Genomic DNA, 22,735 nt, shown 5'->3' on the forward strand with positions numbered 1-22,735 from the left:
GCTACATGCAAAAAAATGAAACTAGACCATCAACTTACACCATACACAAGACTAAACTCAAAATGGATAAAAGACTTAAATGTGACTCATGAATCCATAAAAACTCTAGAAGAAAATGTAGGCAACAAAATTTCAAACATCATACGCAGCAGAATTTTCACTGATACATCACTAAGGCAACAGAAACAAAGGAGAAAATGAACACATGGAACTACATCAAACTCACAAACTTCTGCACAGCAAAAGAAACAACCACCAAAATGGAAAGGCAACCCACTCTATGGGGGAGCATAATTGCCAACGATACATCAGATAAGGGGTTTATTTCCAAAATATATAGAGTGCTCATACAACTCAACATAAGGAAGACAAAGAACCCAATTAAAAAATGGGCAGAGGAACTAAATAGACACCTCTCCAAACAGGACATACAAATGGCTAAGAGACATACGAAGAAATGCTCAACATCATTAATCATCAGAAAGATGCAAATTAAAACAACAATGAGGTATCACCTCACACCTGTCAGAATAGCCGCCATCAACAAATCATCAAACAACAAGTGTTGGTAAGGGTGTGGAGAAAAGGGGACTCTAGTACACTGCTGGTGGGAATGCAGACTGGTGCAGCCACTATGGAAAACACTATGGTGTTACCTCAAAAAATTAAAAATTGAATTGCCATTTGACCCAGTGATCCCACTTCTAGGAATATACCCTAAGAAGCCTGAAACACCAATCAGAATATATGTACCCCCATGTTCATAGCAGCACTATTTACAATAGCTAAGATCTGGAAACAGCCCAAATGTCCATCAGTAGACGAATGGATAAAAAAGCTGTGGTACATATACACAATGGAGTACTATGCAGCTGTAAGAAAGAAAGCTCTCTTATCCTTTGAGATGACATGGAGGGACCTAGAAAGTATTATCCTAAGCGAAACAAGCCAAACAGAGGAAGACAAGTATCATATGATCTCAGTTATTTGTGGAATATAATGAACATAACAGTCTGAGGAACAGGGTAGTCCCAGAGACGTGGAAGTGGGGTACATACTGACAATCTCCAGAGGAGGGGGGTGGGGGGAGAGATAAACCACAGAACTTATATGCATGTATGCATGAAAAATAGACATGGGCAACAAAGCTGGGGACCAGGTGGGTAGGGAGGGGGAGGGGAGTATCAGTGGGGGGGAAAAGGAGAAACATCTGTAACAAAAATTAATTAATTTAAAAAATCAAAAGATGATTCATTAAATTTGAGCAAACATAAATTAACACAGAAATGAGAAGTATTGCTTTGTTAAGTTGAAGAATTCATGAAAGGAGATACATTTTTCCAGCTAAGCCGTTTTTGTTCATGGGGCATATCAGTACCACCAAAGCAGCCTGTCCATTGGGAGCACAGAGCAGGGTCACAGGTGGGCGACGCTTCCCAAACCCTGCGGGCGGGCAGAGGAAGGGGAATGTTCCCTCCAGGGGACACTCCTATTTAACTCAGAGGAATAGCCCTTGGTCCTGAGACTTGAATAGTTTTTTGTTTGTTTGTTTTTTTTCTTCAATCGCTTTTTCAGAGTGGATGCTATCACTCATGTCCAGGCTTGGGTGGTTTCATGTAGCAAGGGATTTGGTGTTTGGTCCAGATATACACTTGGAAAGTTTTGTTTTTGTTTTTGTTTGTGTTTTTCCAAGTCTTCTCCAAGTGAGGCTGGTTATCTCATAAGCACAGCTTTTCTCTGGAGACTCTCTTAGCCTGTATATCTACATGAAGCATAATCATTGTGGTCATTCAAAGCCCCAGAGCACTTCCTAGTTCCATCCCAACCAGATCTGCAGCCAGCAGGTTGTGCTGAGTGAAACAAGACCATCTTCAGGGAGTGGACAAGACAGTGCTGAGAGGTCAGGCCACTAGACCTGCTCACCTGCACACCTCGCAAGTGTGAGAGTTAGCCAGGCTGTCTCTCTCTGGGTGATTTGGTTCAGCAACATGTCTCTGGGTACCTCTCCTTTCAACCTGGATTTTATTCTTAAAAGTCCAAGGCAGGCCCTGGGCAGTTTGGCTCAACAGTTAGACCATCAACCCACAGACCAAAGGGTCAAGGGTTTGATTTCTGGTCAAGGGCACATACCTGGGTTGCAGGTTCATCCCTAGCCCTGTTCAGGTTCAGAGTCAGTGTTATATGGGAGGCAACCAATTAATGTGTCTCTCTTACGTCAATGTTTCTCTCTCTCTCCCTTGCTCCCACCCTATCTAAAAAAATCAATGGAAAAATATCCTCAGGTGAGGATTAACAAAAACAAAGTCAAAGGCGGTTCAAGGAAGAGTATGAGATTACAACATACTACATTTGAAAACACTTCCATGTATAAACCATAAAGCAGAGGTCACTTGAGCGGTGAAAAGTCTAACACCAATAGTAACACAACCAGAATAGGTCCAGCTTTCTCTTACGTTATGTAATTGATTGACAAAGCACAATTTTGAGAATGCTTTCTAACCATTAAAATCCTGTTTTTACCTTCAACTATTGCTATTTTGTCTGAGTTAAAGAAATGTTTAAGTGAACCATAAAGACAGACTTAAATTCTGGTTCTTCAAACATGGGTTGCAAGTTTAACAAAACCATCCAAACACTTATGTTGCTTCCTTCCAGCTTGCCTTTATATGACAACAAAGTAAAATTTGCATTCATGGCAATCAGCCGCCAACCGAGGTCAGTGGAAAGTGAGTGGGACTCCACCAAAGCATCGTGTTGCGGTAGCATAAGAACTTGGTTAAAAGCTCCAAAAGGCATTTGGCAAACCCATCAAAGTGGAAAGTGACTAAACCCAGTATCCACCTGCGGTGCCAGAGATGAGCATTATTAATGGGCCATCACCATTTTGGCTGTGCTCAAGGCCTGGCCTGCACGGAAATTAGCCTCTGAGGTGAGTTCCAGGAGTGTGTGGTGCCCGGAGCCCTGATGAGCAGGCCACAGAGCCGTGGTGGGACCCGCTGGGCTTAGGTTGCATCATGCTTCACACTCCAAACTCACCCTCTACTTCCAAGAACAAGGACTTCAGATCCACACGCTGTTTATAGAGGATCTCCAAGCAACTCAGCCATCATTAGATTCGCTGGTTATCCTAGCGTGTTTGCTTTCACTTTGCCGTTGTAGGTGTCAGACAAGCATATGCGCGCGCGCGCGCACACACACACACACACACACTCATGTGGAAGGCACTATAGCCTTACCAGTGCTCTCGAGAGTCCAGATCTTTCCACTGCTCTCACCGTCCTGAGAATTGACCGCCAAGCTCAGATCTTGCACCCTCCTCCAGAAACACAGTGGCGTTGCCCCATTGCCCTGAGGAATCCTCAGCAGTCAGGACCCGCCCAGACCTGGCCCAGCTGGGCACTTTCCTTACCTGTGTAGTCCTGGCACAGTGAGCCCAGAGTTCAAAGAATTCTTCCCCAGGAGTTTCTGGCAAGCTCTCAGATAAACAATATGATTACACCTGTAAACTTCTTGAGGAAAAGACATTAGTCCCAGAAACTTGAAACTCTCCCATCTCCTCTGCAAGCATCTAAGAGATAACGCCTGCACCTCCTCTTTTAGCATCCTCAGAGAAAGCCTGCCCGGTGTGGGTTCGTGTCCACTCAGTGTCCCACAGGTTCTCTGCGCTGAAACTGGCAGAATTCAAAATGTGTCCAGTTCCCTTCCCCCTCTGCTCTGAATAGTCCAGTGAGGCCGAGGCAGGGCTGGGGTGCTCTCTGGGGCCTTTGCTCTATAACCATGTACAAGCCAAAAATACTGAAGTGGGGTAACAGAAAATACTTTATGTTGGTGTAAGTATATACTGTAGAAGCATATCTGAGTAAAACCGCTGCAGCATACAGGTTTGCATCCTCCCTCGCCCTCCGTTTTCCCTTCCTCCTCCCCTCAGGAGTGTTCTTTATTTGCATTACTGAGACTTTTTTTAAATGCTTGTTTAAGTCATAGAAGGAGAAGTGTACAGGAAGAATGCAAGACCATTGATTTATATAAGAAAAGGCAAGGAGCCAATTATAGAAAAATGGATCTAGTGGGGTGGGGGGGGGCTGGAGCTTTAGAGGAGAGCGAGGAGGGGGAGGAGGCGGAGAGAAGAGACCAGGCGACTGCCCCACAGGTGGGCACTAGAAAAGACAGCTGAGTGAGGAAGATTCTGAGGGGCTTCTACGGTGACAGCCTCGCCTCCCGGACGCTCTCTTGTCACGAATCTTTCATCTTACCTTATTTTAAAGGCTTTCATAGCATTTTTCTTTCTCTGGAGGCAACCCCACACTCAGACTGGCCCGAGACAGCCCTGCCCTAATGGGTTTGTTTTACATGTAAAGTCAGCCAAACAGCTAATGGTCACTGTCGCCAGTGAGACAGAGGCGGTTTTTTGTGTTGGTTTGTTGTTTTTTTGTTTTTGGTTTGTTATATGTACTGATTTTTTTTTCTACAATGAGCACATACTACTTGGACAGGTGATAATCATGTAAAAGTTGGGGGCCTAGAATTTAAACTTCTCCCCCTGGTTATGTCTCACACACATACAACAAAGGGAAGTTTGCACTCTGAAGGGCTTTGTCTAGATGTTACTTACTGGTGTCCGCAGAATTTCGTCACCTCTCAAAGCCACCTAAACATTCTGAGAACACAGGTAACGAGAGAACCAAGCTCATAATGAATGGGGATTGAGTTTTGAGAACATACTCTTTAGGAGCACAACATATTTATGTTTAGGACAGAAGGTTAGAGACTGGTAATTCCACCTGTCCAGCGGGGACCACAAATAGTCCCTTATTTGTTACCTTAGTAGAAACTTTTACTGAAAAACACTGGTAAAAAAAAAAAAATGAATTTCTCATAAGGAAAGCAGTTTCACAGTGCTGCTTTGGTTTTTAACAATATAATAGTTCAGCAAAGATTTGTCAGGTCCCTTTACCTAAAAGGGTAATTGATAGTTGAAGGATGATGCCTGTTAAGCAAAATACTGCCTTGTTCATGCCTTTGAACAGAACAACAACAAAGGAATGCTTGTCTGTAATGGTAGTAACAGAAGTTGAATAAACTTCAGGATCTATGTTAAAAACTAAAGCCCAGTTGCCAATTTTGAGTTCTCATCCTCTGACGTGAAATGTTTTAGGAATGAGGTCAAATTGAATGAAAGAGGGAAAAGCTAACCCATCACCCGCCAGGGGTTCAGGTGAGGCATCATTAGGGCATGGTCATCTGGTGGCATTATATTTGCCAAGCATTTATGTGCCTTATGCTATTGGTTAGACCTTGTACTGAGGGTTGTTCAATAATGTAACTGGTACCCATGTCTTGTCTTCAAGGCGCTGGTATCTGGCCTCACTAAGGCTAGCCCTTTAGGGGTTACATGTCCAGCTACCCAGGTAGGAGCAGCTACTTCCACTGGGCCAGCGATGCTGCATCTCATAAAGTACAGATTGCTCCCCATGGCCTGGCCTGGGGCTGGATAACCCCTGGCGTATTTCTCTATCCCCCACCACACACACACATTGTGATGAGCACTGATAGCCTCCCACATGGCCATGGGTCTTTCTACCATCACTCTCCCACTTCAGACTGACCTCTCACTCCCACATCAGCCTCCCTTCCCAAAGACCTCCTGCACCAGCCCACTGGGACCCTCTGACCCCTCCTGCATGAGTCCACTGGGACCCTCTCTGATCCCTTCCTCTGCACCAGCCCACTGGGACCCTCTGATCCCTACCCCTGTACCAATACACTGGGACCCTGTAACCCCTCCTGCATGAGTACACCGGGACCCTCTGATCCCTCCTGCACAAGGCCACTGGGACCCTTTCTGACCCCCTCCCTTTGTACCAGTCCACTGGGACCCTCTAACCCCTCCTGCATGAGTACACTGGGACCCTCTGATCCCCCTGCACAAGTCCACTGGGACCCTCTGACCAATCCCCCAGCACCAGTCCACTGGGACCCTCTGACCCTTCCTGCACCAGTCCACTGGGACTATCTGATCCCCTCCTACACAAACCCACAGGGGCCCTCTGACCCCTACTGTTACCCTCTGGGCAGTCAGTGTGGCCCTCATCTGGAGTGCCTGATATCTTCCAGGCCCTGGGGGACCTGGCCCCTCTGGGAGGGGTCTGGCACAGTCAGTGTGGACAAGGGACAGCCCCCATGGCATGTGCTCACACTGTCACTACCTTTCCCTTTTTTCTGCTGACTCCTAGCAGCTGCCCCTGAGTTCTTATTTGTGAGGCAGAGACCCTCAAGGCCTGGGAGCAGAGGTCACAGGTGTTCACAGTGTAGCTCTAGTGAGCAAATTGTGCTGGAAATGCTCCTTTAGTTTCTCCCAGAAGACCAGAATGGCCCAATTAGGACCATCACTGACAGTTTGACTTCAAACAAAGCCCCCAGTTCAGTCCATTTGTAACGGGATATGCAGATTATAGGGTACTGTCATCCAGGCAAACTTCAGCTGGTATTGCAGACCAGCATTTTCATAGGATATAATAGGTGCTCAATAAATGTGTGTTATATCTTCATACGATGTCTGGTAGACCTAAACTAGTCTAAGCAATCCAGTGTAAAAACAAACAAACCAAAACCAGTCAAACTTCCTCCAAAGCCAAAAAGTGTACCCTAGTTTTAAACAAAATAAAATAGCGAAAGAATATATAGCTAAGGAAAAGCTGTATTTTACAAACCTCTTAGACTGGAGCCACAGCAAACAGTACTTGGTCACTTGCAGAAGTTAGGTCCTCACATCCTACCTGTCGATTCACAGGTAGTGGGTTCACTCCGAGTGTTGTCCTGAGGAAGTTCTTTCTGGGCGGGGACGAGCTAGCATCTCTCCTGCAGTGTCTTCCAGGAACTGGAGGAGCTGAGACTAAAATCCTCACGAAGCAGATGGCAAACTTCTCAGTGCTCATCCAGGTTCCCGACGAGGAGTTCCGAGAGAGAAAGGGCCACAAAAGCTTTCGTGGTCAAGGAACACTTCTAGGCAGAATCTAAATAGAGGGAGGAGCAGCAGGAAGGAACCAGAAAATTACAGAAGCGTTGGCTTGACTTACAGAGACACCAAGAATCGAAGTGGTCTGTCCGCTGCTGACCCCGTTCAGAGCCCTTTGTGTGCTGACAGGCTCCTCAGGCCCTGAAATCCCGCCTTCTCACCCTGATCTTACTGTACTTGCACAGTCTTCTTTTTCTAGCAGCCACACAGCCCGGTGTGCTCGAAGGCACGGCCTCTCCTGCTGTCCCTAACGCCCATCTGGTTAGCATCCCTTCACTCTCAAAAAATGTTCACCTTTGGGTGATATACATGGTCATCCCTGACGCCACCTGACCCCTGTAGCGAACAGAATACAGTCTGAGCCTACCGAACAAAACGCTTCCTGGACAGCATTTCTAGGAATCTGTACTTATTATTTCAGAGAAAAGGAACAAAACAGAGAACAAGACTCTTCCATTTTTCTTGCAAATATTACTAAATGGGAGAACACCAAACATAAAGCCTTAGAAGACTCATCAGCTAGGGTTTAGATGAAAAGCAACAGCATGAACGTTCAGTTAATGAGATAAAATGTGTTCATAGATGTAAGAGGACATTGAACAGTGGAATAAATGAATAAATACAAGTCTCACTTAAGAAGAATGGCAAGAAAAAAAGGAAGACCTTACCATACAGAATCCCTACAAAGATAGGGGATTCGACCTAAATTTCACAGCGTGCTTCAGTAACAGCAAAACATAAATGGCCGAAAATTAGCTGTGATTTATTTGAGTAGTTGAATGTGGATGCGATCTTCCAATAGGTGGAGCAAAATGATTCAAATCTCTGCTCCAGAGATGCCACCTTTATTGTCAGAATAATAAGCCTGATACTGTGAACAGCAACGACGGAGGTGACATGTGTGGAATTGACGAGCACACTGTTCAAGCCAACAGAACCCAACCCTACTTCTCTTTGAATGGTAGCAAAATAAAGATCCAGAACAGGAAGATGTTGTTGACTGTGATTTGTCAACAACATATCGATGTTTTGTATTTCATTGTCATTTGACAGTTGTGATCTCATGGATCCAAATGTCTGCTCAGCATCTCTGCTTGAACATCCTGAAGCAACCTGAACTTCACCCACCCAAAATTAAACTCCATCTTTGCCCCTGCTCCTGCACCCACCAGCCAGTGACTCTGCTCAAGCTGGAGCCCAGGACTCATTGCTGCCACCAGCCCTGGCCTGCCACATCCGGTCGGCCACCAGTTTCCGCAGTTCTGCCTCCAGATGTAACACGGACGCTCTCCATCTCAGAGCTGCCGTGCACCCCTCTTGCCTGGACTAATGCCACAACCTTAAACACTGTCCCTTCCTGCCCAAATCCATTCACCACGCAGAAGCCAGAGTGAGATTTGAAAAATTTAATCATACTGCCTCACTCCCTACTCTTTTTTTAAAATTATAGATTCATCAGAAGACACACACAATGTACAGACAGGTCCCATACATCCTTTATCCAACTTCCCCTAATGGAAACCATTCAGTGATTTCTTACTGCCCTGTGGAGAGTACCCAAAATCTGTAACTTGACCTCCAAAGACCTCGGGATCTGCCAGTGCCCCCACACTCACTGGTTCCCTCACAGTGGCCTTCTTGTAGTTCTCCCACTGAGCAAGGATCTAGGCCTGGGTGGGGCTCTTCTTCCCCACCCACTCTCATTTCTCTGATCCAGGGACGCCTCTCCATCCTTTAGGCATCAGCTTAGCTACACTTACTCAGCAAGCCTTCCTCAACCACTCCCAAGTGAGGCCCCCTTCCTGCTCTGTTCATAGACCCTCTCCTCTTCAGCCATAGCCCTTGTAATCTAGAATATTTGTGTATGTTAAAATGTTTATGTCTGACTCACCTCTAGACTTCAAGTACAATATGGTGAGGGCTTTTCTACTTGGTCACCCTAGCATGCCTGTTACCTGCACGTAACAGGTACTTCAGATTGAATTACGGAGCTGTGCATGTGTTGGTTCTGTTTCTGTCAAAGTAAGAAAGACGCTGGATCATGCTGGCACCCCTCTGACGTGCAGCTCTTCCCATTGCTCTCCTCCCCACTCCAATACCCTGAACCTGCCCTACGCTCGACCCAGTTACAATAGGGCAATTAATTCATTCTTTGCTTTTCCTTCAGTAACAGATTCTGACTAGTAATTTATTTAGCATGCATTGAATCCTGAATTTCCACAGCTTATATTCCCAAGCACCAAGGCAGAGAACAGATGTCATCTCTTGAAGAGAACCTGGAAAATGATGATCTCTGGCAAAAAAAAAAACGTGTTTTGTCTCATAGGCTCATAGGCTTGTGCTTTGGAGTCATTCGTGAATGAGTAATGAACTCAGGAAAGATTATTGAGGCTTTCCCTTAACCCTCTCCACCTGTTTTCTGAGGACTGGATGAGAGGGAAGTTACTAGAGGAGATGATGATTTAGGAAGAGAGAAATATGGTTTCTGTAACATACAACCCTTGAAAGAAGGAAATCAAGCAATTCATCTAGTTTACTCTGAGTCGTTTTTCAGGCTTCAACCATGAGTCACTAAATAATTTTTACTCTGTGACTTAATTCCAATGTTTATTTATTTTATTATTTTTCAACAGTAAAAGAAAATAGTGTCCAAAAGCCAAAGTATATTTAAAAGAGCGGTTAAAAAAAAATGTAGCAGCCTTTGCTTTGGTATATGACGTACAATTTTAATTTAATGGAAGGTTTTTCTAAAGTAATTATTTGAAACTTTAACATATTCTCATCTCCTTTCTTGATGGATGATGAGCAATCTCGGTAAAGTTTTTGATGAGTAAAATAACTACAAATTAAATAGCGCAATCAAAATCAGGCACTAAAAATGGCGATGCAGGCAGTCAGTGGTATTCAGTGTCACAGTCTTAAGTGTGTGGGAACAATCGCCATGTGGACAGATGGAAGAATGAGGGTCACAGAAAGTCATTGTTTAGTGACTGGTGCAATGCCCGGTATCTAAGGCCAAGAGGACCAGCATCATGCCCATCTGCTAAAGGAAAGCAGCCCCTGCTCCCTGCTCCCTGCTCCAATTCAGCTTCCATCGGAGGACATGGCCAACAGCCATCCTGCGCCGTGGTCCTCAGCAGGTGCCACCACCTGGGATGTACCACTCTAGTCATTGTCCAGCAGCTGAATTTCTTGTTTTGTGTTTGTTTTTAAATAATTTTCTCCTGAGCTGCACCTCTGCAAACACTGTGTTTTCTTACCACAAAGGGAGAGGAAAAAAGTCAGTAGACTTCCAAAATATTGGCAGGCCTGGCTAGGGGGAAATTCAGATGCCATGTTAGAGATGTCTATTGAACTTCCCGTCATATCTCATGCGTTTTGTTATTCCAGGAAGAGTCTGTCTCCAGTGCCTTCTGCGGAGATGATACAGTGAGACTGAGCTAATAATGCATGCCATCTTTCCTTTGGGAGGTGCAAGATAATGTTTCGTACATTTAGCCAAACAGAGCAGGAGTAGGGAGTTAAGTTTTTTTCACATATAGCTGCCAAAGATGAAAGCCATCTTGCTGAGTGTTAAGAGAACTCTTTAGAAGGCAAACCTGGGGACAGTGACGGCTGCCCTTCACCTGCTGGGTGCTTTTTGTGGGTGCCCCTGAGCTGGGCCTCCAGGAGAGCAGAGAGAAAGGAGTGAGAGCAGAGAGGTATGGGAGGGGGCTCCTGGTCGCCTCTTCCCTGCCTCATTCTCCTCCCTGAGATGTCCTCGTCAAGAGAGAGCTCTGTAGACATTCTTTCCCCTCTCATTATGTGATACTGGAATGCCAGGTCACTCAGGCCTCGATTCGCGGGAATCCAGGGAAGAAGCAGGGGGCAGCAACCCCACAGATTGTCCGCAGTAGCCTGGACATTGGCTGGCTAGCTCCCTCATCATCCCATTTAGGGCAGAAAAAGCAGTTTGAAAGCTGAGACTTGAGACCCATAACATAAACAAATGGTAAAGCCTCCCAGAATGGAAGACTTTTGGTGTCCAGTTCAACAGATTTTGTTTGTTCCTCAATCAATGTGGTTACGTCACTTGTGGCAATTATCAAAGTTCCTGTTATTAATTTAGTTTCCGTTCCCTTTGCCCAGAGCTAATGTTCCCTATGTCACTTCTGTCAGATTTCTTTCGTTTCTTTGCAGAAACGTGTTTCTCCACAGAAACGCCCCTGTCATTCTAAGGGCACTGCTCCTCTTGTACAAGGGACCTTTCTGATCTTTGAAAGGCTGTAGCATCCCTGGCCCCAGGCTTTAATTGCCAGTAGTGACCCCCCCCCCCCACTATTAACACACAGAAACACCCCTACTCAATTCCAGACACCCTTGGGGTTTGGGGGCACGGTGCCCCAGTTGAGAACCACTGCTAGTCCAGTAGGACCAATGCCTCTTTCCCTTGCACACACCCCTCCTTGCCTTTAAAGTTTTGCTCAGATATTAGTGGGAAGGAGTCCCTAACTGATTCATTCCCTTAACATTTACTTGTCAGACGTGTCCTGAGCACCTGCCAGCCGTCCCAGGCCCTGACTGAGGAGCTGATGGTCCACCAACCATGAGTTATCACTCAGACCTGCATCTAGCTCGTCTTTTGATTTGCATGTTAATTCATAAGTACCTTCAAGTCATCCCTGGAACTTTATTCTGACTTCCTGCCTAGGGATGGAGCTTCTCTAAGACAGAGGCTCCTTGTTCTGCTGTTGCTTTGATCCTTACTGCAGTGGTCTCCAGGTGGTAGGGAATTCAGCAAGCGCTGGATTGACTGAGTGATCTAAGAAATGCGTTCATCACCAGGGGCGGACTTCATCTCTGTGATGGGGATCGTGGTTCTGCTGGGTCATGTTTTTCTAATCGGAAGATCCTGTTTCGCCTGCTATCTGCAAGGAATGAGGAATAGCATGGAAAACATTTAGGCATCTCTGGTAAACAGTCAACTTGCCGTGTGTAATGTACAAGGTGGAAACAGGACGTGTGCACTTCCTATTTCCTAGTGCACCCTGAGGTGTCACAGGCCGTACATTGGGCCCCTCCCAGTAACGAGTTCAGAGATGTCAAACAGGTGTACCCTCTGCTTCCAGAGTCTCGCAGGTCAGCCCCAGAAGGCACCGGGGCAGACACTAGACTAGGCAGACAGAAGGCAAGTGAGTACAAAACTGGGAAAATCTGATGGAGAAATGGAGGCCTTTTATTTTCTTCGGTTTTTTGTTTTATGGAAAATTTTAAACACATAAAAAAGTCTAGAATAATAATAATCCCCAGTGTGCTCATCACCCAGTTTCAGCATTATCAGCCTGAGGACATTGTTTCATTCGTATGCCCACCCACCTTCCCTCCATGTATGTTATTTCAAGGCAAATCCCAAAATCATATAATTATATCCATAAATATTCAATATGAATCTCTAAAGACTCTTTTTAAAACTGCCACAAAATCATTGCCTTAAAAAAAAAAAATCCATAACCTCATAATATCATCATATTTCCAGTCAGTGTTCCAATTTACAATTGTGGTGACTTTTTCAATAAATCTGAAAACTGGGTCAAAAATCACACCTTCATTTGGGAGAGGTGTATAAAGGAACCCAAACAGATCTTTTTTTCCTTACAGGAAAGTAGAATAAAGCAATGGTAAAGTGATTTCAAGGAGTGTAAATGAAATAGCTCTGATTCAGGGTGGGGACGGGTGTCTCCCGAGACCTTCCCACCTCCCCAAGCTCGCCCCCTGGTGGCAGGTGGGCACTGCAAGGGCTTTGTTAACTCTTGAGGAGTGTTCATTTCATAATATGACAGAGCTCTTACTGTGTTGCTAGTAGTTTAATATTTGGCCACATGGCAAAAATGTGTGTGACACAGGTTTTTTTTTTTTAAGTGTTGATTGAGCACATAATTTAAAAGTCAGAATATTAAATAAACATCTCTGCCCTTTCTTCCATCAGGCAGCCCAGAGAACCGCTCTCCACGCTCTGTCTGACAGGTACGTTTTGTCATTTTTATGAACTATAAATTGCTTTATGAAACATTGAGCCCTATTTATTGTGGCATATAATTCATAATCGGATTTTCCCTCAAGTATCTGGGAACTGGGGTGTTAAACGTTTTGCATGCTTGGATTTGTCATGCCCGTGTGGGTTTATTACTGCAAAAAAATCGCCTTGTTGTATTTCACAGAAAGTGTGGAGAGTCCCTTGTTGTTAGTGAAACAAGAGACAAGGAACTGGAGGAAAAAGCCTGAACAGCGCAGTAAATTCTGAACTTTGGAATTGGTTGAGATCTAAGCTCATTTTTCAGCAATAAGTACTTCATTTATTTTTAGATGTTTTCTTCAGACTTTTTCCATATCATTTCCCCGGGAGCTATCTGTCTTTTGATGAGAGTCTCTTCTGAAATACTTTATGCACATCACCCAGTTCACGGTCCTGAGTGCCTGACTCTTCACTCCGTGCTTCAGCTGCTCTTTCTGACTTGTGTTCTCCAGTGAGATCTACAGCCCTAATCAACTAGCACCCTCAAACGGTGCTTCTCATCCGGCTTTGCTGTATAAGAATAGTTGAACAGGGATCTATAGTTACTTTCTATAGTAGATCAGGCCCTTTGTTGTGGTCAGGGTTTTTTTCTTTCTTCACTTGCTAGGGTGTGTGTGTGTTTCTTAAAGAATTATCAGGAAGTCCCTGTTCTACACTTGAGGTCCTGACTGTGCCGTAAACAGCTGGTGGTGTCCCCTGGCTGGCTGGCTGGCTGGCGGGCACCTCAGTGTTACCGAGCGAACTGTCACCACCCTCCCTCCCTTCCCAGTTCTTTTGGGGAGGGAATGAGCAATAATCGACTGTGTAAATGAGACCAGTTCAGCTTCTCCAAGGGAAAATCTGACGCTTAGGCAAATTATCTGCACGCATGGGTGAAAAGTGTTTTCTCCATGGGGCAGGCCAAGCCGGGTATGTTTACCTCAGTTGAAAAGCCTGCCCCGTGACAACCACACAAGCTGGTGCGCTCCAAGAGTGACTGCCATGTCCCCTGGCGTTCCTTTGGGGCTCTCACGAAAGCCGGTGACAGTACCGCTTCTGAGTCTGTTGGTAGGAGGAGGAGAGATTCTGGATCAAAACATTTAAAATCTGACACATTGATTTCTTTTTTTTCCTTTGGCTTCTTAAATAAGTGATTCCTTCAACAAAATGCACTGAGAAGCAAGAGAAAGCCTTCAGTGCACAGTCTTACATCATTGCCCGTGGTTACGAGGATTATTTTAGGGACATTAAAATGTTGTAAAATTAGATTGTTGTGTTGGTTTTACAACCTATAAATATGCTAAAAATCATTGAATTGCATACTTTCAGTAGTGTATAAATTACATTTTAATAAAACTACAAATCTTGCCCTGGCCGGTTTGGTTCAGTGGTTAGAGTGTCGGCCCACGGACAGAAGAGTTGTGGGTTCGATTCCAGTCAAGGGCACATACCTCATTTGTAGTTCCGTCCTTGGCACTGGTCGGGGTCGTGCAGGAGGCAACCAGTCGATGTGTCTTTCTCAATGTTTCTCTCACTCTCTCTTCTCTCCCGCTCCTACTCTATCTGAAGATAAATGGAAAAAATCCTCAGGTGAGGATTTAAAAAAAAAAAAAAAGTACATATCTAGACACAAAATGTCATTATGACCTCTGGTAGAAGGACTCAAAACCTACTTTAGGAAAGTGTGAACTCCCTTTAAAGACCCGGTTGCAAAATACAATCAGAAATTAGGACTGATATCTTCTGAGGCTTCTTCCCAAGAGACACAGGACGCTGTCCTGAGTAGAAAAGGTGCATGGCTTTTTGTGATGAGCAGTGCATTCCCTTTGACTTCGTTCTGATATTCTCTCCAACCCTCCCAGGTCACACCCAGTAGCTAATCAACTAGTAAGTTAGCATCTCGGTCCCTGTTGATTATGTGACTCAGTGCAGAACACTTGAGAAGGAAACAGCCATTCCCTAGAGCGGGGACAGAAGTTCCCATCATCCATGCCCTTCTCATGAATGTCTCTATCTTCACATGGAGTAGGGCATTTCCCCATAAATCGAACAGTTTTTCTGTCTAAAATTGGAGGAACTTGGCTCATTTCAAAGTGATGAATTGACTTTGTCTGCTGTTCTAGCAATGTGGGTGTCTAACGCCACCTTCTCTGAGGTTCTTCTGTCCTGTTTCCCACTGCTTCTGGACCACACGAGCAATTTCCACAAATGAGAAGCATCTATAATCACTTGGCGACACAATTTGAAACCCTGCTTCAAAATAAGGACTTTAAACACCTACTGAATTAATTGGATTCATGTTTTCTAGTTTCTTAAATTACAGAATGCTAACTTATCCAGGGACAGAAGTCATTTTTTATCACCTTACTTAATCTGTTGAGTAAACCAGTATTGTCTAGAAAATGATGGATGTGACTTCTGGTCATACCACTGCATGATTTAACCCAATATTCTATCTATCAGAGGAACCACCTCAAGGTGAGGATAGAACTGAGTAAAAATTCACCCTCAGTTCTGACCTTCCCAAGGTGGAGATCTAACCACAATATTTCTGGCTCCCTAAAGCTTGCTATTCGTCTAGTATACATTCATTTGCACAAACTATTCTAGTTTTAAAACTATTATTTTTCAGCCTGTTAACCATCTCTTGATATCAAATTCCATAAGCAGCACTTTCATTTTCATCCTAGAAAAATAGAACACTTTTTTTTACCTTAACGGGTGCTGCCCGAGTTCTGCAAGTCTGGAGTTGAACAGAATTGCCCCGGCTGGCTGGCTCAGGTCAATGCAGCTCGGGCCTCTGGTCTCAGCGTCCTGCTGGTGCGCTCAGTGTGGTCCTGTCTCACTTCCATTTGGCTGCATAACCGCCAGAGCCCCCAGGGACACTAGGACGTGTGATACAGGAGTTAGAGCCGTTTTGTTTGGGGATGTACAACTTGATGATGAAATAGGATTTGGTTGACTTGGGTTTGGGGATGTGAGTTCACAGTGTAGGAAACCTGTCGTTGTTCTCTGCCTCTAAGGCTTGGACGGCAGATCTAATAAGACCAGTTATAATGCAAAGGGGTGGCATTTTGCTTTCCTTTGTAAGGACCATAGAGAGCTCATCCCTGAGGTGTCAGAGGTGAGAGACTCTCCAGATGTCTTCTGGAGGCCAATCTTGTCTGTCTTCTCACTGCTCCCGTTTCCTGGTTTAAATAGGCATTCCAGGAGAGATCCAATATCTGGTCGTTCAGACTGACTGACTGTATGCTTTAAAGTTTTGTGAGTCCACAGTAATCAAAACGCAACCTTGATTAGTTAAAACTATGATATATGTCATTACCTAAATTTAAACATTATCTGTGGTCAACCCCAAAGAAAACCTTTGGCCTTGCTTGGTTTTGCTTGAGCGATGGGCTTAGTTTATGGTTCAGCCTAAATCGCCCATGTGTCTGCAGGTGAACACGGGAGTCCAGTGCGAGCCACCTCTGGGCATCAGCCCAGCTTACTCATGCCACCTGATGGGAAGGGTCAGTGCACGTGGATGGCCCGGTTTTTGTTCTTTTCTACCATCAACTGTAGGGTGTTTCATGTATTTTATGCCCTTGAGTGTCAGCTGGCATACCGGAGGCCCAGTGATGCCCCAAATGAAATAAACTAGGAGACCAGGGCAGGAAGAGGGGGCAAAATTCTTGATATGGTAAACAAGCCAATCACAAGTAAACCTCAACATGCAAAAAAGACACTATGCTTTCTGCTTGCTCCTTGTAACATGCCTCTCAAGTGTCTTTTCTCCGTATGGATTTTTGTGCTGGGTGGGGTAGAGAGAGGCAGAGAACGGGGATAAATGGCCTGAGGCTTACTTACAGAGGTGTGTCTGGTACAGACACACTGCACTGAGGAAGCAGCTGCCTCGTGGGAATGTGGAAAATATGCAAAGTGCTGGAGGAGGAGGAAGGATGTGTGTGCCGCATATGAAGTCCTCTGGATGTGATTAACTTCCCTTCCTACGTAGTAAATAGTAGATAACTGTGATTAAAAAAAAAAAAGAAGGATCCTGTGATTTATCAAGCCGAGCAACTCTGCGTTTGCAGGGAAGCGGGAGGTCAATCTTGAAATCTAGGGCAAGAGGAGCGCAAGGACATGGCGAGAGCGTTAATCACGCAGTGACTGCCGCCATCCGTCTCGGAGACAGACCTCGGCAGAGCCCGCAGAGGCGCGTTAGAGCAGCCGGTCAGGAATTCATATTTGCCGTGGAACCTCAAGCATCATTTGCAGTAACTTGGGTTTTATAAAAATGGAGCTTAATTTCATATGAATAAATCATATTCAGCTAGAAATATGAGGAGCTGGGAAAAACATTGTGCTTGACTTAAAAAAAAATAAAAAAGGAATGAACCAGAAAGCCAACGTGAAAACAATTGTTGAGGCCGTGGCAGTTGGAGGGCACGGACGGCCGTGTGGTTAAATCGCGCATGTAATCATCTGCTGAAATGTCAGCCTGTGACTGCCGAACTGGTTGCGTTTTTATGGCTTTGGAGATGCATCACCAGACTGGACCCTGTCAGCCCATCTGACAGTATTTCAGGTCCAGGATCCATTTATATTGAAATCCAAACAACTACCGTTGATTTATTCATGTATGCCATGGGTATCTATCGAGCTCATCCTGCGGGCTCCCCCGGGCCCTGTGCTGGTGCAGGGCTGCAGGGGGGGCAGGAGTGGCCACACGCCACCCTCGGGGCTTCGCCGTCCACAGGGCTGCTGGCTCGTGCATTTGCTGCTCTTGGTTTTGCTTTCACAAATAAATCTCACCCATCAAATGTCCTTTTCACATTAGGGAGAATATAATGAAATAACTAAGTGTGGAATAGCGTAAAGTGAAGAGGTTTACCTTCCTGTGAGTCTGAGCTGCTCTGGAAAGCGGGACTGGAAGTGTCCCCAAAGCAAGGCAGGGAGGACTTTTCAGAAAGTTCTAAAAAACGGGGCGAACATCGGTAATACTTTCAACAATAAAGATTAAAAGAAAGAACGTTCTAAATTTTGAACTTGGAAGATGCCCAGGAGGCATGCTGGAGGGTGTATGTCAATCCACAGCAGTCTCTAGTCTCTGCAACGCAAGGGACTCTTTATAATGAGTTTCTTCTGGTATACCGAGTAAATAAAAACTTTTAAAGAGCTTTGAAGTCCGTAAGCACTGTCACCTTGACAGCCAGCCTGTGAGATAGGAAGGACTCATTCTACGGACAGGAAAACTGAGCCCCAGAAGGTGATGTGACTCTCCCAAGGTCACAAGGTAGCAAGTGGCAGAGCTGGGACTAGATTCTGGGTTCTCTGACTTGTAATGAGAATAATTCTCTCGTCCTTCATCACTCAGGAACAAAGCAGGCTTGGATGGGTCAGGGGCAGCTGACTCCTGCCATGTATGTTCTGACAAAGACTTTACTCAGTATACGCTAAAACTTCCTTTGTAACTTCTAGTAACTTCCTACCAGTAATTATAACAGTCGTAACATTTCATTCATAACTAAGGTTATCTTTTTATCCCTAGCACAGTTCCTGGCAACTAGGGAATATGATAAGTTATTTGATGAGTAAAAGAGAACAGTGAACAAATGAATGAAGGTTTTGTGGTTAAACGATGGCAACTGTGGACTTCAAGTAGAAAGCGCTGTCCTGGAACTGTGGCTCTTCGGCACCGCAGCGGACCACCGCAGGGGGCAGAGTTGGGTGGTCGGGCTCATCGGTAAGGGTTCAAGCAGGGTCCCTCCCTTTGAGACTGGATAGAATTGAGGAACACTGGTAACTGTCACACACACCTGTCAGAATGGCTGTCATCAATAAATCCACAAACAAGTGCTGGCCAGGATGTGGACAAAATGGAACCCTCATGCACTGTTGATGGGAATGCAGACTGGTGCAACCACTGTAGAAAACAATATGGAGTTACCTGAAAAAATTTAACAATGAAACTGCCTTATGACCCAGCAATTCTTCTTCTGGGAATTTAGCCAAAGAAACCTAAAACACTAATTTGAAAGAATACATTCACCCCTATGTTCATAGCAGTGTTATTTATAATAGCCAAGATTTGGAAGCAGCCCAAGTGTCCATCAGTAGATGAATGGATAAAAAAGCTGTGGTACATATACACAGTGGAATACTATGCAGCTGTTAAAAAAAGGAAATCTTACCTTTTGAAACAGCATGAATAGACCTGAGAGCATTATGCTAACTAAAATAAGCCAGTCAGAGAAAGGCAAATACCATATGATTTCACTCATATGTGGAATCTAATGAACAAAATGAACTAACAAGCCAAATAGAGACAGACTCACAGACAGAGAGCAGACTGGCCGCTGTCGGGGTAGGGGGCTAGGAAGGGAGTGGAGGGATTGAGCAAAAACAAGAAAAATTTCATGGGCATCAACAACAATGTGGTGATTGCTGGGGGAGGGGGAGGAAGGGAAGGGTTGAGGAGGAAGAGAAAGATATGGGGGATAAATGGGGATAGATGGCAACTTGACGTGAGGTGGTGAACACACAGTACAGTGTACAGATGATGTGTTGTAGAATCGTGCACCTGAAACCTGTGTAATTTTGTCAACCATTGTCACCTCAATAAATTCAATTCAAAACAATCAGTGCAAATGTAGGTAAAAAAGTCTCAGAATAAAATTTAAAAATTGAAATCTCCCTGTGCAATTAGAATGGATTAAATTGGAGATTAGTAACCAGAAGAGAACTACATGATGCCATAGCTTTTCTACACGAAGAGGGAGTGGAGGCTGTGACCTCTGGCCCCTCCCCCTGCTCAGGCTTCACACTGTCCACAGGACTTAAAATGCCCCCCATCTATCTCCTCCAATGATCCGTGCTTCTTTCTGTCCTTCGTTCACTCGAAGCATGTTACAGTTCTGAGCTCCATCCCGGGGTGAGGCGTTGTACTGGTCTCCATGGAAGACACAAAAACTCCTTACCCGTGGAGCCCACTGCAGGAGCTCACAGTGGTGGAGGACACGTAGACGTCCACATCACCGCTGTGTCTTAAATGTGGACATGTGCACACAGTCAGAAGTCTGTTAGTACCACAGCCGTGCGTAGGGACTACGCCGAGCACTTCACATACATGACTTCATTTCTTCCTCACGGCACCCTCTCAGCTGGGAAGGAGAAATTCAACATTAGGGCCTGAGAGGGCATTTTCAATGAAATTTCATTTCCTTTTCCAAATACTGTCCTTGAAATCCTAGTGAATCTGATTTCCAGAGACACATCACCTGCCCAAAGCCTCCGAAATGACTCTAGTTAGTGCTCTTAGCTGCTTCAGTAAGACCACCCATACACATCCCATAAAATTAACACATTGTTGGCCGGCAATTTTACACAGAAGTTGTCTCATGTCACTGGCTATTTTTCGTAATTGAGTATGAAAGTGAAACAATCTAGCCCTGGCTGGTTTGGCTCAGCGGTTAGAGCATCGGCCTGCGGTCCGGAGAGACCCGGGTTCGGTTCCCGCTAAGGGCACGTACCTTGGTTGCAGTTTGTCCCCGGCCCTGGTTGGTCGTGCGGCCGCTCGATGTGTCTCTTTCACATCGATGTTTCCCTCTCTCTCTCTTCCTCTCTCTCCCTCCCACTCTGTCTGTACAAAAAATGGAAAAATGTCCTCGGGTGAGGATAAAAACAAAAAAAAAGAAAGTGAAACAATCTAAATAAACTTCAGTATATCTTATTTATACATAATGAATTTAAAGGAAACTTTGTACATATCTGCTACATATTATATTTTATACATATTATATATTTTAGTAATTGTTTCCTTGGTGTGATATACTGTGTAGCAATCACCTACGTGTAATGGTGCGCAGCATGTTTTGCAAAAATATCTGGTTTCGCTGCACTTTCATCTGGGGATAACTCCTGTCTAGATACATACAAAGACTGAAATTTTGGAAGAAAGTAATCCAAAAGAGGCCTAATTTTACACAGTCTGTCTTCATTGGATGTATTTTGTGAATTATCACTAAGATGGAAAATGTAAGAATTTGCTTGAACCTCATCCTGCTCTTAGTTTTAGGAAATATTGGAGCTTCAACTAAAGGGTCTGTTGACCAGTAATCTCTCCAATGTGATTTTTTCATTTGTCCCATCAATATCAACACACCGAGAAACTTCTTTACGAGTTAACTCATGAGCGGTCAACAACGTTTGGGCATGAAAACATGAGTTAACTTTTTTTTTATCCTCACCCGAGGACATTTTTTTCGTTTTTTTTTTTATTTCTGTTTTTTATTCAGATGGAGTGGGAGGGAGAGAGAGAGAGAAACATGAACGTGAAAGGGACACATCGAGTGTTTGCCACCCGCACGACCAACCAGGGCCCAGAACAAACTGCAACCGAGGTACATGCCCTTAGCGGGAACCGCACCCAGGTCTCTCTGGAGCGCAGGCCGATGCTCTAACCACTGAGCAAAACCGGCCAGGGCACGAGTTAACTCTTGAGCAGTCAACAATGTGTTTAATAAAAGTGGGTGTCCCTGGCAGGGTACCCTCAGAGCACAGAGGAAGGGGCGGGGCAGAGGCCTTTGGGTAGCATGTGAAGGACAAGTGGCATCAGGACAGGTCTCCCAGGATGAAGAAGGGAAGGGCCAGCGTTCTCTGCAGAAAGAATGGCCTGCGCTGGCAAGGCTGAGGAGATGAGCAAGGAACAGCAGCCCCTCATCTGCCAGGGCAAGGTGGGGAGAGGGGCTTTAGCTCCACAGCACCTCCTCCACGCACGCGGTCAAGCCTCCCACAGAAACTTTAAATCACCAGCTTACCCCACTGCCACGCCCCCGTTCCATCAGCACGTCACGTGGTTGCTGACACAAGCATACGTCTGCCCCTCTGCTTCCTTTCTGTATTTATGTCTGTCCTCAACAACCGAGGACAGGACAGGGTCTACATCTTGAGTTTAAGGTAGCCCTGTACAGTGAAACCTCGATATAACGGGCTAATTCGGATGAGGGGGTGTCTGTTAAAGCCGAAAGTCCATTGTACAATAAAGTAGGTTTTCCAAATGCATATGTTAAGAAATTGACAAATTAGTTTACCTGTTTTCACTTACATAGACACATTTGTGTAATTAAAATTAAGTATGTATGGACAGTTTAATTTCATAGAAAAGTTTTCTATGTGTATTGCTGTAGTTTTAAATTTATACTGAATAGGTCTAGGAAATTCGTGCATTCACCAGTCACTGAGAATGAACAGATGCGCACCCTGGGCGTGGCTTGGAGCGTGGGAACAGCGGGCAGCAGGCTTACACCTGCTGCAGAACGTCACTCCCGGAGTAACAGAACCAATTACCCTGAGATGCATGTGATCATGTGCTATTCAGTCCCCGAACACTGTTTACAAGAGGTGACTCTTGGCTTTAAATATGTAGACTATAGTTGTAGATATGTAATATTTATGTCAGCAAAATTACTACAGTGGTTTTTTTCCAGCATACGGCCTACTCACTAAAGTTTGTTAAAAATAAGTGAATTAATAACAACAACAAAAAACCCTGTTAATTTAATTATAAACAAATCTTGGTTAAAAGCATTCACATATGACAATACAGACCAGAAATTTTGTCTGTTAAATTCGAAGTCTGTTAAACAAGTTCCACAAAATCAAGGGTTTGCTATCTACCAAAACGACTGCTCAGTAATAACTTACCA

General features: G+C 44.8%; 1 protein-coding gene across 1 annotated transcript in view; it reads left to right on the forward strand.

Annotated features, from left to right (window-relative positions):
* Positions 1-22,735, forward strand: part of AFF3 (AF4/FMR2 family member 3) — a 538,134-nt gene that overhangs the window by 429,273 nt on the left and 86,126 nt on the right. The window contains exon 10 of the mRNA XM_036281386.1: positions 12,981-13,018. Within this exon, the coding sequence (XP_036137279.1) occupies positions 12,981-13,018 (38 nt within the window). The remainder of the gene's footprint in view (positions 1-12,980; positions 13,019-22,735) is intronic.

The sequence above is a fragment of the Molossus molossus genome, unplaced genomic scaffold (genome assembly GCF_014108415.1).
Source record: "Molossus molossus isolate mMolMol1 unplaced genomic scaffold, mMolMol1.p scaffold_m16_p_34, whole genome shotgun sequence".
NCBI classification, from domain to species: Eukaryota; Metazoa; Chordata; class Mammalia; order Chiroptera; family Molossidae; genus Molossus; species Molossus molossus.